Genomic DNA, 15,765 nt, shown 5'->3' on the forward strand with positions numbered 1-15,765 from the left:
CAAACCTAGACAGCATATTAAAAAGCAGAGACATTACTTTGCCAACAAAGGTCCATATAGTCAAAGCTGTTATGCTTTTTCCAGTAGTCATGTACGGATGTCAGAGTTGGACCATAAAGAAGGCTTAGTGCTGAATAAGTGATGCTTTTGAACTTTGGTGTCGGAGAAGACTCTTGAGAGTCCCGTGGATAGCAAGGAGATCAAACCAGTCAATCCTAAAGGAAATCAGTCCTGAATGTTCATTGGAAGGACTGATGCTGAAGCTGAAACTCCAATACTTTGGCCACCTGATGTGAAGAACTGACTCATTGAAAAAGACCCTGATGCTGAGAAAGATTGAGGGCAAGAGGAGAGGGGGAGGGCAGAGGATGAGATGGTGGGATGCCATCACGGACTCAATGGATAGGAGTTTGAGCAAACTCTGGAAGATGGTGAAGGGCAGGGAAGCCTGACGTGCTGCAGTCCATGGGGTCGCAAAGAATCTGACATGACTGAGCGACTGAACGACAACAATGATTTTGACCAAGTACCTCCTGTAAGTGGAATCGTACAGGAAACCTGGCCTTTTATGACTTGTTTCACTGAGCATCATGGCCTCAAGGTTCGTCTGTGTCATAGCAGGAGTCAGAACTTCCTTCCTTTTTAAGGCTGAATCACGTTCCGCTGTGTTGTAACCACATTGTGCTCATCCATTCTTCTCTCGAAAGACCTGCAGTTGCTGACAAGCTGTAGCTACTGTGAATGCTGCTGCCATGAAGATAAGGGTGCAGATATCTCTTTGATACCGTGCTTTCGATTCTTTTAGCTATTAGTATATACTCACATGTGGAACTGCTGGGTCATACGGAATTTTTAATCTATTTTTGATATTTTGAGGAACCATCATACTGTTCCTCCACAGTGGCTGTTGTCATTTTACATTCTCACTAGTATTGCACAGATGTTCCAATATCTCCACCCCCTCAGCAGGACTTGTCCTCTCATAGTAGCCATCCTGATGGTGTGGGATGGTGTCTCACTGTAGTTTTAATTTGCATATCTGTGATGATTCGTGATGTTGAACATTTTCCATGTGCTCATTGGTCATTCACATATCTTCTTTGGAGCAATACTCAACTTCTCTGCTCATTTTTAAGTTGGACTGTTTCTCGTTGTCTTCGGCAATCCACTTCTTTGGCATTTAATTCTGTTTCTTCTCGAATTCTTACCCTCTGGTTTACTGTTCTCGTCTTATTGCATGGGATAAAACTTGTAGTATCGTGTTGAGACAGTGATGGTGTATGAGCTCATCTGTTGTATTTATGGATTAGCTACTGCCCGATATGGATGGAATGTTTGTGTCCCCTCAGAATTCGCATGTAGCAGCCCCAAACATCAGTGTGACAGTGCTGGCAGGCACTTAGGTTAAGAACAGGTCGTTGGGCTGGGGGTGTGTGGTGAGAGCAGCATCTTTATAACAGGAAAGAGACGTGCTTGCCTCTCTCCCCACGGAGCGGGGACACAGGGATCAGGACATTGTCTGCAGCCCAGGAAGAGGCTCCCACCAGGATGGGAATCATTGGTAACCCTGACCTTGAACTTCCAGCCTCCAGAAACGTGAGGAAAAAACGCCTGATGTTTGTACCTCTCCAACCGTCCATGGCATTTGTTATGGCAGGATGCCCAGACAAGAACATTATCTGTACATGAAAGAGGTTGTCTTCCTTTTTAAAATATTTATTTATTTGGCTGCATCAGGCCTTGGCTGTCAGAAAACCCACCTGAAGAGGAGCAGCACAGCCTGGGGGAAGGTCTGGAAGTTGTTGTTCCTGTTGATCTCTGTCGTGTCATTCAGGGCAATTTTCCCAAACACCTGGCAGGGGAGAGGATGGGGTCAGTGAGCCGTGGACACAGTGGTCGTGGTTCCCACCCAGCATCCAATGGTCTTTTCAGGGATCACAGCTGACCCTGGACAGACTGGCTCATAAGCTGAACAAAGTCCCCTTTGGGACCCAGAGGGCCTCATGGGGGCAGGCACCTGCTGCCTTGTCCAGCCCCCATCCCAATCCCCCACTTTGGGCAAACATTCAAGAATAGCACCCCCAGCCCTTGGGAGGGGCCCTGGGAGAGCGGGTAGAGGCGGAGGCCACGACTCTGTGTCCGCGCAGGGGCAAGGCTCACTGGCCTTCCTCTTTCTCTTTTGGCTGCAGATTCTTGACATTTTCTTTTCTCTTAAAATAAAACTTCATTGAGGAATAATTAACAATTCATTGTGTAACTTGGGGGAGTTTCTCCCTATAGAGAGTGGAATCCAGGCTGGGGGCCACGGGGAGAGAGGGTCTCTTAGCTGTGCACCCACAGGACACCATGTGGGTGGGAGGAGAAGTGACACTTCCGGTGACCTCTTTGACCCCAGAAGGGGGGCATCAGGGGAAGTGGGTTGGAGGCTAGAAGCCCGTCCTACCTGCATCCCGATCACGGCGTAGATGAAAAACAGCATCACGATCAGGAGGGCCACATAGGGTAGGGCCTGCGGGACGTGCATGTGTGAGGCCGGTGGCGGGACCCCTCTCTGCGGCAGCATTTCTGCAGCCACCAGCTGCTGCCAGGCTCAGGGGGCACTTCCAGAAGCCCCACGGATGTTTTGGGTACTGAGGGGAGCCTGAGTCTGGTTTTGACCCCACCCCTCCCCATGGTTTCAGGCACCTGAGAGCTGGGGCGAGGGACCCAAAAAACTGGGCGCTGAGCTTGAGACAGCATGATGCTCCCTCGGCAGAAACAATCTAGAGTGAGCACAAAGCCCTCCCGCCACCCACCTGTCCTCATGCAGCTGGAGGGCCGGGGGCATACCCACCAGACCCCACCACAGCTGTAAGCTGTTCCCCAGGTAGAGCAAAGGCAGGACCAAGGGGCCCTAAACAAGACAAGACCCTAGCTCAAGCCTGCTTCCTGGGCGGGCTTAACCTCTCTGAGCCTCAGTGTCCTTACCTGAGAAATGGGAGGAGGAGTAGTGACCTCAGGGATTTGGGGGTCTGGCTGACTTAAGGCTCACAAAATGCTCAGGTAGCACTGGCCTGTGGCTGGTCCCTGCATCTTACTTGCTCAGTGTCCCTGCCTCCTCCTGGGGAGGCCTTGGGCTTTCAGAGCATGGACAGAGCCCACACACCTCCAGGTAGTGCCTCAGGCCCATGGAGTGTCCATCCACCTTCAGGCCTGCTCCTCAGCCCCCTTCCCAGCCCAGAAACTTGGGGGTGGGTGAGTTTGTGAGGCCTGCAGTCACCTGTGGCTCTTGGATGCTGGGGTAGGCCCAGGCCTGACCCCCACTGAGACCACTCAGATCCCTGGAGCAGATGGCTGGGAGGGGGTGGGGAGGCACCTGTCCTGGTGGGTGGGGTGGAGTGCCCCGACAGCCCAGCCTCTTCCTCTGGCTGCAACTTCAGTCCTACACGTTTGGGTCAGGACCCACCCTGATCTTGTCCCTGGGCCCCTCCACACTGGGGATCTCTGTCTCAGGAAACCTGCAGTCAGGAGTTTCAGGTACAGGGGTCACTACACCAGCGTCTTCAGGAAGTTCGGGGACCTAACAACTGTGCTTCTTCCAACCTCAGACATGTATGAGACTCGTTAGAGAGGACAGGGCCAGGGCCAGCTATCCCACTTTTACGAGGAAGTGACTCTTGGGAGCAGAGATCAACCCTGCAGTTGGCAGCCCTGAGGCCCCTTGGGGACACCAGGTCCTAGGGGGTCTGGTGAAGTCTGTAAGTGGGTGTGATGAGCAGACCCTGCTGGACCGCCTCTGGGAGGGGGTGACTGCCCCATGCTGACGCTAAGCTGGGAGCACCGTCTGGGAGGATCTGGGGTGGGGTGGGCAGGGCTGGCTACCTGGAAAGACTTGATGAAGGTCCACAGCAGTGTCCGGATGCCCTCCCCACGGCTCAGCAGCTTGACCAGACGCATGACCCGGAAGAGGCGGAAGAAGGTGATGGAGATGCGAGAGTTCTCCTCCGCATTCTGGGGCCGTTAACACAGCAGTTACCAGGCGGGTGGGCGGGCGAGGCAGCTCGGCACGGCCCGGGGTGGGGGTAGAGGCGAGCGGGGTGGTGGGCTGCACTAGACTCTCAGGCGCCCAGGGGTGGGCGGGCCAGCCCCTGGCCTTGGCAGCGCCCAGCAGTGCCCTGGCCCCGATCGTCTTCCCCAGCACCCCTAATCTTCCCCACCTCCTTGGGGGGGGGTGATTCTGTAGGAATTCCATCTGCTTTGAGATCTAGGCTGAGAACCACCCCAGGGGCCCCAGCCTCCCTCCTGCCCAGCCCGGCTCAGGGTGCTTCATTCCCAGTGGGACTGGCTCTCTGCCAGGTGGCACTGGGGTCCTGGTGGGTGGGTGGGCTGTCCACGGAGGGGTCTTGCTCCCTGGCTGCCCAGACTCAGCACTCTAGGTGTCATCTCCCCCACTTTCCACGGCCCCCCCCGCCCAGGCTGCAGGCCGCCCCGGGGTGTTGGTGCTGGGACCAGGCCTGGCTGCCCCCCTACTGCCCTCCACCCACCTCGGACCTGGGTTTTAGGCTGCAGACCTGAAGGGTGGGGGGCACGGGCTGGGTGGGCCAGGGCAGAAAGAGTGAGCCCTGGATGAGTCCGGCCTGGGTGTGAGGGGACCAAGGGGCCCTGTTCAGGGTGTCCTGGAGGGGGCGGGAGCCAGAGCCGGCAGGCACCTGGCCAGGTCTAGGGACAAGACTGGCTGCCCTGTCACCGTCTGCCTCCAGACCTCAGGGCACTCAGCACAGACAGACCCCTGACCCCCCACCTCCCCCGCCCACATGGGACAGAGAGCTGGGGGTGCTGGCCCTGGGAGCTGGCTGGCTCCCAGCCCTAGTACAGCCCCCAGCCCTGTGGCACCGGGAGAGAAGGGACCTTTGGGCTTCCTGTTACTGCTCCTGCCGCAGGGCCCCTGCTTGGCGGCGTCTCTGGGTTGTCGCTGGGCCCTGTGTGGCCCCCGCTTCTCAACTCCCAGCTCCTTTGGCTTTACTTCTAACCGTCTCCAGATCAGATCGGGTCTGACAACAACCATGAAAATCCCACCAGCACGGGAGCCCTCACGTCCCCTGTGTCTAACCCTGCAGCTGCTCCAGGGGCATCTCCTTTCACCTCCAACACAACAGGACACCCCCAAGGGGCACGTTTTTGCACGTACCAGCACACCCTGCTCTGCCCTGGAGAGGCACACCTGCTCTTCTCTTTCTGAACCAAAGCTGCTCTCCAGGCAGGGCCGGGCTGGGAGGAGCTGGCAGCAGGCCGCCCCCCACCCCCAACCAACACAGGAAACCACCTGCCTGTGTGGTTTGAAGTCTTTGATGCCCTTCCTCTTTGCATTTCTATCATCTGTGTACCTACTTGAAGTTCTACTTTCTCTCCTTAAAAGGAGATTGTGCCCACCAGAGGAAGGTGCAGAGGAGGCTCAGGGCTTTGTAACTCAGCCGTCGGCCCCCCGCGACGCTCGGGAGGAGAGGAAGAAGAAAGCACCAACTCACATGGAGCCTCAGCTGTGCAGCGAGTTTGGGAAGTGGGTGCCGCAGGGGCATCAACATCTGACTTGTTAAACAGCCAAACTCGAGCTTGCAGCCTGAGTGGTCCTGGGTGCCCAACGCTGCAGGTGCCCAATGCTCTACTGACCAGGCGAGGGGGCAGGACGCCCAGGGTCAGCTCTTCCAGCCATGGGCATGGGCTTTGTCAGGGTCTTTGTTAAGACCCACCCTGGGTCTTGCCTCATCTGCTCACTTCGGGGCCTGGGGAATCAACCTGCACTCCAGTCCTTCTACAAACTCACAATCGTTCCACGTACGAAGTCTCACTGCAGTCTCTTGGAGACAGCTGTTCCAAGGTGACTTCAAGGTCACTCAGAGTGGCTGCTCTCTCACTTTAGCCAAAGACTCCTGCCGCAGGAGTGGCCCTGACCATACGGTCTGCCTCAGGGACGCAGGCGTGTGGCTCAGTTCTGATGCCTCTCATAGGTAAGGATCCCACCTTAACCTCTCGCTGGGGCCTTGATCAGAGATCCCAGGAGCTGGTGACCAGGAGGGACCCACTGCCTCTCCACCTCCACTACATCACCTCTCCTTCCTCTTTCCCAGGGGCCTCGCCATGGCACCGGCTGGTGTCCTGTGCAAGCCCCACATCAGATTAAGGTTGGAGATGCCAATGAGCAGGGTCCTCAGGATGTTTAACAGGAAATGGCCCTCTGGTCTGATTCTCTCCCAGTGGCTTTTCAGACGGTCAAGGTCGCAGTGAACTGCCACCCATAGGAAAGCTCACGGACGGAACATCACACCAACAGCACTGACAGCTCACAGACCAGGCAGGCAAGGCGCATGGCAGACACGGGTGGGTGACATGCATCGGGGCCGGGCTCCGAGACGCCGGGGGTTGGGGGGCAGTGGGGACGTTGGGGGGGGGGTCACAGAAGCTGAGAGCGTGGTCTGGAGGCTCGGTCTTACCATAAAGGGAGAGCATTGGGTATGTTCAGCTGGCTTTAAAGAAAGGCAGACAGAGATAAGCTGTAATGAGTCTCCCACGAAGAGGCCCGCATTCCAGGTCTCGGCAACACAGGAGCAACCCAGTGGCAGCAGAGGGCAGGAGGGCCAGGCGCGGGGCCCAGGCCTGGCAGGTGCGTGGCGTGACCGGCACCAGCTCCCACCCAGCCAGGCTCTCGGGTGTTCTGCCCGGAACCATCTCTGGTGGCAGACTAATTCACACTCGTTATCACTGAGGTCTTCTGGATTTTGAAGGTGGATTTTGTGTGTTTTTAATCAGCCCTGTGTCCTGAGACAGCCTCCAGGGGCTGGCACTGCACACACTTACCCAGCACTGCCAGCGGAAGCTGAAAGGCCTTGCCTGTGCCCCGGCCGCTTTCGGCCCACAGGTATTTGAGCAATGGAGCCCCGGGGTGGTGACCCTCCAGGTTCCGGGGAGGACCGAGGTTTGGGTACCCCCTGTGCGGTAGGGCCAGCCTTCGAGCTGAGGTTCCTGGTCCCCGGGTGTGGACCGTGGTCACAGGCATGAGATAACGAGTGTGGACTTGGTTTTTAAATTTGAAAGCCCTGCACACAATTGAGGACATTAGTGTTAATGCCCTGGGAAGCTGTCCTCACAGGTCTGACCGGGAACTCGTTTGGGGGCTGGGGACTGGCCGCAGGCGAGCATTCCCGGCAGCCCAGAGCTGCACCCGGGGAGGCACCCTGCCCTTTGGCCCCTGGACAGTCCTGGCGCCCAGAGCCGCCGACTCCACCTTCACCCCACCTCCACAGCCGCCCTCCACTGTCAGAGGGTTGCTCCTGTGTTTAGTTCTCAAGGTACAAACAAGGACAATGTATAATAGGGCTTCTGAAGGACGGAATTGTGCACAACCAGACATTTGCTCGCAGGCTGAAAATTCTTCTTTGGTAATAGATTTCTCAGCAAATTCCTTTTTTCCCAAAGCAAGTTGGGAGGTGTCCTTTTTGCGGACTGGTGGGGACACAGGGTGAGGAACGGGAGGAGGAGGGAAGAGAGAGGACGCCTCTCTGGTCACTTATGGACCACAGTCGAGAGCCGTCCCTGCTCCCTGAGGGGCACTGGCTGCCAGGTCCACCCATGTGCCTGGAGGGGGCGCGTGTCTAGGACGTGGCCAGCAGGCCAGGACAGAACACGGAGACGACACAGACACACATGCACACACATGCACGCAGGAAGCTTCCAGTTGGTCAGGGGCCTGTGCCCTGCATGAACACCTAGGAGCTCCGTGTTTCAGGGGTTCTGTGGGCAAGGGCACAAGGCCTCCATACACACTTAGGGCTGGGGCTTTGGCTACTGCTTCCATCTGGGATGTGCCCTGAAAACGACCAGAGCTGCCCGTACTCCTAACATCCCTGGGTAGAAGCTTGAAGTCTTCTGGTCAACCCCATCCTGAATGGGACCAGAAGGGCTGACTCAGAGGGCCCACCTGGGTCACCTGGCCCAGCCCAATGAGCCTTGGCCAAGACAGAACTAAAACTACTTATTTTATTTCTTAAATACTCAGTATTCTTCCTTTGGGATTTTAATGTTTTTTTAAGCGTAACTTTTTTGTTCTTTATTTGCCTGTGCTGCCCAGAACGCGGGACCTTAGTTTCCTGACCAGGGATCAGATCCGTGTCCCCTGCAGGACGCTGGGGGCTGAACTGGGGAGCCCCGTTTGTGCTGGCAGTCATGCAGGGAGTGGCTGGAGCCTCAGGAGCCTCACTGTTGTTCATCTGCAGCCCGACGGCCCGCCACGTGCTGCTACCTGCAGAACTCACACTACACGGGGCTGACTGCAAGATCATCAGGACTGTTTTATCTTCCTTGGGAGGAATAGTCATTCAAGCAGACAACCAACAAGAGGAGTTCATGGAAGATAAATGAACAGAGTCAGTTTGTCAGGAGCACTCACAACAACACAAAGTCCCGTATGTGGGCGGTGTGGGGTGGGGGAGACAGATACACAGAGACAGAGATGGACACAGAGAGCCTGAAAGGTGGAGAAGAAATAGACTCAAGGAAACGAATAAGCAGAAGCAAGAAGTGACAAGAGAGAGTGAGTGCTTTGGGGGCGTGGTCAGTGTTTTGGGGCCAGAGATCGGTCCCCTCACTTCCTCCATGAGCTCAGGGAATTGTCGAGGTCCCTCTGCTGTGGATGGTCTTTGGCTGAGCCGGCTGCTGGGGACTAGCATCACCCACTGACTGGAGGGCTGGCCATGTGGCCCAATAGGGCTGTGCCCTGCCTGCTTCCTTTTGTCCAGTCCTGATTTAGGGCAAAGGAGGGGAGTTGTGGGGCTTCCCTGGTGGCACTAGTGATAAAGCATCCACCTGCCAATGTAGGAGACCTAAGAGATGCTGGTTTGATCTCTAGGTCGGGAAGATCCCCTGGAGGAAGAAATGGCTACCCACTCCGGTATTCTTGCCTGGAGAACCCCATGGATAGCGGAGCCTGGTGGGCTACAGTCCATGGGGTCGCAGAGTCGGACACGACTGAAGCTACAGAGCACGCATGCATGGGGGTTGTACGTGGAGAGAAAAACTAAGAATGGGGCAGGAGAGGGAAGGACATGAGATGGGGAACACATGCACACCCATGGCTGATTCATGTCAACGTATGGCAAAACCCACTACAATGTTGTAAAGTAATTAGCTTCCAATTAAAATAATTAAAAAAGAAAAAAGGAAATGAGAAGATGATAGAAAGGGGAAGGGTCTCGGTCAGAAGGCTCACTCGGTCAGAGCAAGCGGGTCCCCGCTGGGTCCTGGCTGTCGGGATGTGGGACAGCTAACATGGCCAGGCTGAGAACCCCCTCCAGGGGCCTCTCGGCTCAGGCCTGAGGGAAGGATCTTCCTCCAGGTCTCGGCTTTGGGACACTCTCTGCCCCCACCCTGGAGGCCTCATCAACTTGCTGCCCAGCACGTGGATCTCGTCCTGCAGGTGGAGGCTGAGCTCAGGAAGCGGCTCCCTGTGTCCGACTGGACTGCGGCCTCTCGGGGCCCCGCTCACGGCTGGCGAGCAGGGCGCAACCTCTCGGGGCCAGCTTCACTTACAAGCGGAGGAGAAAGTGCCCTTCGGGACAGTGGGAGGCCAAGGTCCATCTTCTCACTAGGGGTCTTGCTCCTGAAGGCCTTACATCCACGCTCAAAGCACTTCTCTAGGTCCAGCCTCACTTCCGTTCTTTTAAAGGCAGTGTTACTTCCCGGCAGGCAGCTTCCTGAGTCAATACAGCCCTCTGTGACCAGTGTTTTGGGAACAAGGCGCCTTGGTGGCTTGTTGGGGGTATTGGGTGGGGGTGGTGCTGAGGAGGGGAGGGGCTCGAAGGGGCTCCAGGAGCTGGGGTGGGGGGTGGGGGCGGCACAGGAAGGTGGCAAGGATCATGGTTCCCTCCTCGGCTTGGCCCGAGACCACCAGTCTGATTTAATTGACCTCAGAAGCAACCCAGGCCAGGCAGACCACTGCCATCTGGACACTGACGTCTGTTCTGGCCCCTTGGCCGTGGTGGGGGCAGGGAAGCTGGGCGGGGAGCCAGGCGTGGGCTGCGGGTTGGGTGGAGGGAGGGAGGCTCTGACTCAGCCCGAGGGGGTGGGCTTGCAGCAGATGTTTTGACTCAGGACGTGGCAAAGGGGGAGCCAGGGAGGGTAGTCGTTGGAAGCCAGGCCCATGGGTCTGTGGTTAAAAGACCGCTGGTTCCAGGAGCCAGGTGGGTAGCGCCCACCTGGGGCCCCAGCGTGCACCCTGGAAACTCCGAGCCGAGTCCTGTCCCATCCATGCCCCTCCGCCCACTTTCTCCCCCGGTCCAGGAGGCAGTGTGTGTGTGGGGGGGAGCTCCATACTTGCTGTGCCCTTTGGCCTCCAAGCCCCACTGGCCCACAGTCCCGGCGTCCGAGCATCCCCACATGAGGGTTCTGACTCCATGGCCCCTGATCTCCACATGTGGACCTGCCAGGAGGTGTCCAGCCCCGAGGCGAGTTGTTGCTCTTGGTCAGGTGGCTTCCTTGTCCCTACAGGTGACTAAGGACACCTGTGTTCCTGACGAAGGACCTGGGCCTCCCAACACTTCCTGTCAGCAGGGGAGGGAGGTTGGGGGTGCTGGCTGAATCCCCGGAAGCTTCCACAGATTTCCTTCTGGAAAAAGAATTCCAGACTTGAGGGACAGAGGAGGAGGAGGTGCCGTGTTGGGAGGGGCCAGGCAGCTGGGCCACAGACACGGACAGCTGGGGCCCGGGGCCTCCTCTGGTCACATCGTGGGGTCCAAGGCATCTCCCAGAGCAAGGGGGTTGTCCTGAGCCAGAGTCCTCATGCCTGGATGGCTGTGTCCCCCTTCCAAATGGTGGAGTGGCTTCATCCTCGATTCCTGTGCACAGCAAATGGGTCCCTGGACCATGGACACCTCTTCCTAAAGGTGCCAAAATCTCCCCTTCGTGCTCAGGTGAAGCCCCAAATCTGGCGCTCTCCCTGACCCCCCGCCCTGCTCGTCCTGCCCAGGGACCCTCAGGGGCGTCGCCTCACTTCTCTCAGGCCTTCGTTGTTCCTGTTCAGTCACTCAGTCGTGTCTGACTCTTTGTGACCCCATGGACTGCAGCACGCCAGGCTTCTCTGTCCTTCACCATCTCCCAGAGCTTGCTCAAACTCGTGTCCATTGAGTTGGTGATGCCATCCAACCATCTCATCCCCTGTCGTCCCCTTTTCCTCCCGCCCTCAATCTTTCCTAGTATCAGTGTCTTTTCCAACGAGGTGGATCAGGTGGTCAAAGTATTGGAGCTTCAGCATCAGTCCTTCCAAAGAATATTCAGGGTTGACTTCCTTTAGGATTGACTAGTTTGACCTTGCTGTCCAAGGGGCTCTCAAGAGTTTTCTCCAGCACCACAATTTGAAAGCATTAATTCTTCAGCGTTCAGTCTTCTTTAGGTTCCAACTCTCACATCTATACATGACTACTGGAAAAACCATAGCTTCGACTATACGCACCTTTGTCCGTAAAGTGATGTCTCTACTTTTTAATACCCTGTCTAGGTTTGTCATAGCTTTTCTTCCAAGTAGCAGTGTATTTTAATTTCTTTCAATTTTTAGGTATTTGCTTTGTTTAGATTCACCTCTTCACTACAGCTCATCTTCAGAGAACAGCACCTGTCTTCTCCACTCCCCACCTTCTGATCCCCTCACTTGGTACTTCTCATCTTTCACATACCGTTGAGACTTCCTGGCTTTCTGCGCCTGATCAGCCCCTGGCCCTAGAATGCTGGCTCTTGAGGGTGGGCTTTTGTTTGGTCCACGATGGATCCCAAGTGCCCGGCACACAGAAGGCAATGATGGTTCCTAGGAAGCCCATCTCCCTAGGGGGCACCAGAGCCCAGCAGAGGCGGGAGGATGATACTGTTGAAGAGAAGGGGGTGAATCTGAACCTGGGGAGTATCTAGAGGGATGAAGACAGCATCTGGTGATTTCAGGAAAAAGAGTCAAAGATGAGGAGTTACAGGTGAAGAGCCTCCAGAAATCCTAAGGCTGGAATGGAACGTTCATCCGAAAAGGGAGGTCTGGTGAAGAAAGTAGGACTAGAAAACTCAAGGTGGGTGGGTGGAGCTGGAGCAGTACCCAGGAAAGTCCTGGCGCCGAGCTCTTTCCTCCCCCAGGGAGCACCAGGCCCCAAGCTGCTGGCGGCAGGAGGCAGAACCTGCAGTAGAGGGCCCTGCTTGGGAATGAAGTGCCGCTGCTCCTGTAACTGGACCCCATGATCCTGGCTGCCACCTGGGTGCAGGGTCATGTCCCTGCTTATGGGCCAGGCTCGTCTGGCTTGAGTTACAGGCAGTGGTCAGTGAGCTTGCCTTGATCTGGCCACACCCATTAACCAAGAGTCCAGTGTCTCTGGCAACAAGGGCTGTGAGTCTGTGATTGGCAGGTGTGTGGGCAGGAAGCTTGGAAAGAATGTCCTTGGCTTGGTGCCACGATCTCTCCCCTTCAACAGTGCTCTCCAGTGTAGGCCAGGCTCTACACGAATGCTCTTAGCTGCGCTTCAAACCCTGGCCAGTAATACCATGCTCCCCAAACCGTGGAGGAGCAGCGTTAGGACTCCAGCACTTGGTCTGACCTGCGTCCAGCCCTTTCCTCTGGCCCCTGCCTGGGGTGACAAGGTGCGTCTCCTAACTGCATGTGTGGGAGGGAAGGGAAACAGTGGGGGCTGCATGGAGGGCCTCCAGCTCCCGCTTTGCTCTCCATCACAGGCGCTGTCCCCGTTCTATCTCCGGACCACCCTCCCCATGACTTCTGACAGACTCCTCCATCTATGGAGTGAGAAGCATCTCCACGTGGGCGAAGGGAGCCTGGGAGGAGCTGAGGGGCTTCCAGCCGGAAGGGGCACTGGCCTGTAACTTCTTGTTTTGAAAATAAAAAACCTCCTATGGTTCTTTAGGATATAAACCATGGAACATATGGGCTGAGCCAATCCTGGCCAGCAGGAGGCCACGCACGAGAAGGGGATGTGAGATTCACATGTTAACAAAGGGCACTGCAGACTGGACAGAAAGCAGCACTAGCCCCAGGTGTGGGAAGCCAGCCACCCTGGGAGGGCTGGGCTCCAGTCAAGGGGTGGGAAAGGCACTGACGGGCTATACCTCCACCTGTGCTCAACCTCACCTGTGCCCCAGCCTCACCTGGTGCCCTCACCTGTGTCATACCTTTACCTATGCCCCGTCTTCACCTGTGCCCTGCCCTCAGCTATGCCATACCCTCGCCTGTGCCCTGGCCGGTGGGGGTGATCACCCTTGACTGTTAGGCTCATGGGGGATGGACTCCAGAGCTGGAGGCCATGGCAAATTGTAAATGGAAGCCGTTGTACAGATGGAGGTTCTGCGTGTGATGCCAATCACCAGTCCTGGGGTTCTGCACCACCCCAACCGCCAATTTTTGGGGGAGAAATTTTATATTCTGGAAATGTTTCCTTTGTCTTTGCTTTTTGTTTAAAAAGAGCAGTCAGTTCAGTCACTCAGTCGTGTCTGACTCTGTGACCCCATGGACTGCAGCACATCAGGCTTCCCTGTCCTTCACTATTTCCCTGAGTTTGCTCAAACTCATGTCCATTGAGTCGGTGATGCCATCCAACCATCTCATCCACTGTTGTCCCCTTTTCCTCCTGTGTTCAATCTTACCCAGCACCACAGTCTTTTCCAATGAGTCAGTACTTCACATTAGGTGGCCAAAGTATTGGAGCTTCAGTTTTAGCATCAGTCCTTCCAATGAATATTCAGGACTGATTTCCTTTAGGATTGACTGGTTTGATCTCCTTCCTGTCCAAGGACTCTCAAGATTCTTCTTCAGCACCACAGTTCAAAAGCATAAATTCTTCCACGCTCAGCTTTTTTTATGGTCCAACTTTCACCTCCATACATGACTACCAGAAAAACCATAGCTTTGACTAGACAGACCTTTGTCAGTAAAGTAGTCTCTGCTTTTTAATATGCTGTCTAGGTCTGTCATAGCTTTTCTTCCAAGGAGCAAGCATCTTTTAATTTCATGGCTGCAGTCACCATCTGCAGTGATTTTGGAGGAAATAAAGTCTCTCACTGCTTCCACTGTTTCCCCATCTATTTGCCATGAAGTGATGGGACCGGATGCCATGATCTTAAGTTTTTTGAATGTTGAATTTTAAGCCCGTTTTTTCACTCTCCTCTTTCACTTCGATCAAGAGGCTTTTTAGCTCTTCTTTGCTTTCTGCCATAAAGGTGGTATCATCTGTACATCTGAGGTTATTGATATTTCTCCGGGCAATCTTGATTCGAGCTTGTCCTTCATCCAGCCCAGCATTTCACATGATATAAGTTAAATAAGCAAGATGACAATATGCAGCCTTGACATACTCCTTTCCCAATTTGGAACCAGTCCATTGTTCCACATTCAGTTCTAACTGCTGCTTCTTGACCTGCATACAGATTTCTTAGGAGGCAGGTCAGGTGGTCTGGTATTCCCATCTCTTTAAGAATGTTCCACAGTTTGTTGTGATCCACACAGTCAAAGGCTTTGGTGTAGTCAGTGAAGCAGAAGTAGATGTTTTTCTGGAATTCTCTTTTCTATGATCCAACAGATGTCAGCAATTTGATCTCTGGTTTCCCTGCCTTTTCTAAATCCAGCTTGAACATTTGGAAATTCTCAGTTCATGTACTGTTGAAGCCTCACTTGGAGAATTTTGAGCATTACTTTGCTAGCGTGTGAGATGAGTGCAATTGTGTGGTAGTTTGAGCATTCTCTGGCATTGCCTTTCTTTGGGATTGGAATGAAAACTCACCTTTTCCAGTCTTGTGGCCACTGCTGAGTTTTCCAAGTTTGCTGGCATATCGAGTGCAGGACTTTCACAGCATCATATTTTAGGATTTGAAATAGTTCAGCTGGAATTCCATCACCTCCGCTAGCTTTGTTTGTAGTGACGCTTCCTAAGGACTACTGACTTCGTACGCCAGGATGTCTGGCTCTAGGGGAGTGATCACACCATCATGGTTATCTGGGTCATGAAGATCTTTTTTGTATAGTTCTTCTGTGTATTCTTATCACCTCTTCTTAATATCTTCAGCTTCTGTTAGGTCCATACCGTTTCTGTCCTTTATTGTGCTCATCTTTGCATGAAATGCTCCTTTGGTAGCTCTAATTTTCTTGAACAGATATCTAGTCTTTCCCATTCTATTGTTTTCCTCTAGTTCTTTGCATTGATCACTTGGGAAGGCTTTTTTTCTCTCCTTGCTAGTTTTTGGAATTCTGCATTCAGATGGATATATCTTTCCTGTTCTCTTTTGCCTTTCATTTTTGTGTGTGTAAATGCATGTGCACAGAAAAAAAACAGCAGGCTGAGTGATGACGTGGGCCTGGCCACAGTGGCCGTCTGGCCTAACCCCAGAAGACCCTGGGACTGGGTGTGTCTTGTGCACTCAGGGGTCTGTCTACTGTTACCTTCCTGCCCTTGGTTCCTGCACAGGCCCCCACAGAGATCCCTCCTCCAGAGGCAGGCCCACTCTGACCTCCCCTCATCTCCCTCAAGAGGACCCCTTGGTCTGAGCACAGGGCCCTGGTCAGGGATATGAATGTGCAGGAATCCGAGAGCCCCTGGGGTACAACCTGGGGCCACACGGAGGTGCGGGGAGTGGTGCGAGGGAGAAGCAGCCTCGGTTGGGGGGAGCTCAGTTTCCTTGTGCTCCAATGATTTACTGGATAAGGTCAAGGGAGTGCGTGTGCATGGGAGTTTACACACACACACACACACACACACACACACACAC

General features: G+C 54.7%; 1 protein-coding gene across 17 annotated transcripts in view; it reads right to left on the reverse strand.

The window, feature by feature from the left end:
• Positions 1 to 15,765, reverse strand: part of CACNA1C (calcium voltage-gated channel subunit alpha1 C) — a 449,377-nt gene that overhangs the window by 19,136 nt on the left and 414,476 nt on the right. For 11 of the 17 annotated variants that reach the window (XM_043882595.1, XM_043882597.1, XM_043882596.1 and 8 more), the window contains 4 exons: positions 6,468 to 6,500; positions 3,862 to 3,990; positions 2,444 to 2,509; positions 1,761 to 1,852 (listed from right to left, as the gene is read on the reverse strand). In XM_043882595.1, coding sequence (XP_043738530.1) covers positions 1,761 to 1,852; positions 2,444 to 2,509; positions 3,862 to 3,990; positions 6,468 to 6,500 — 320 coding nt within the window. The remainder of the gene's footprint in view (positions 1 to 1,760; positions 1,853 to 2,443; positions 2,510 to 3,861; positions 3,991 to 6,467; positions 6,501 to 15,765) is intronic. The other 6 variants (XM_043882599.1, XM_043882598.1, XM_043882610.1 and 3 more) reach the window with 1 other exon arrangement.

The sequence above is a fragment of the Cervus elaphus genome, chromosome 22 (genome assembly GCF_910594005.1).
Source record: "Cervus elaphus chromosome 22, mCerEla1.1, whole genome shotgun sequence".
Taxonomy (NCBI): domain Eukaryota; kingdom Metazoa; phylum Chordata; class Mammalia; order Artiodactyla; family Cervidae; genus Cervus; species Cervus elaphus.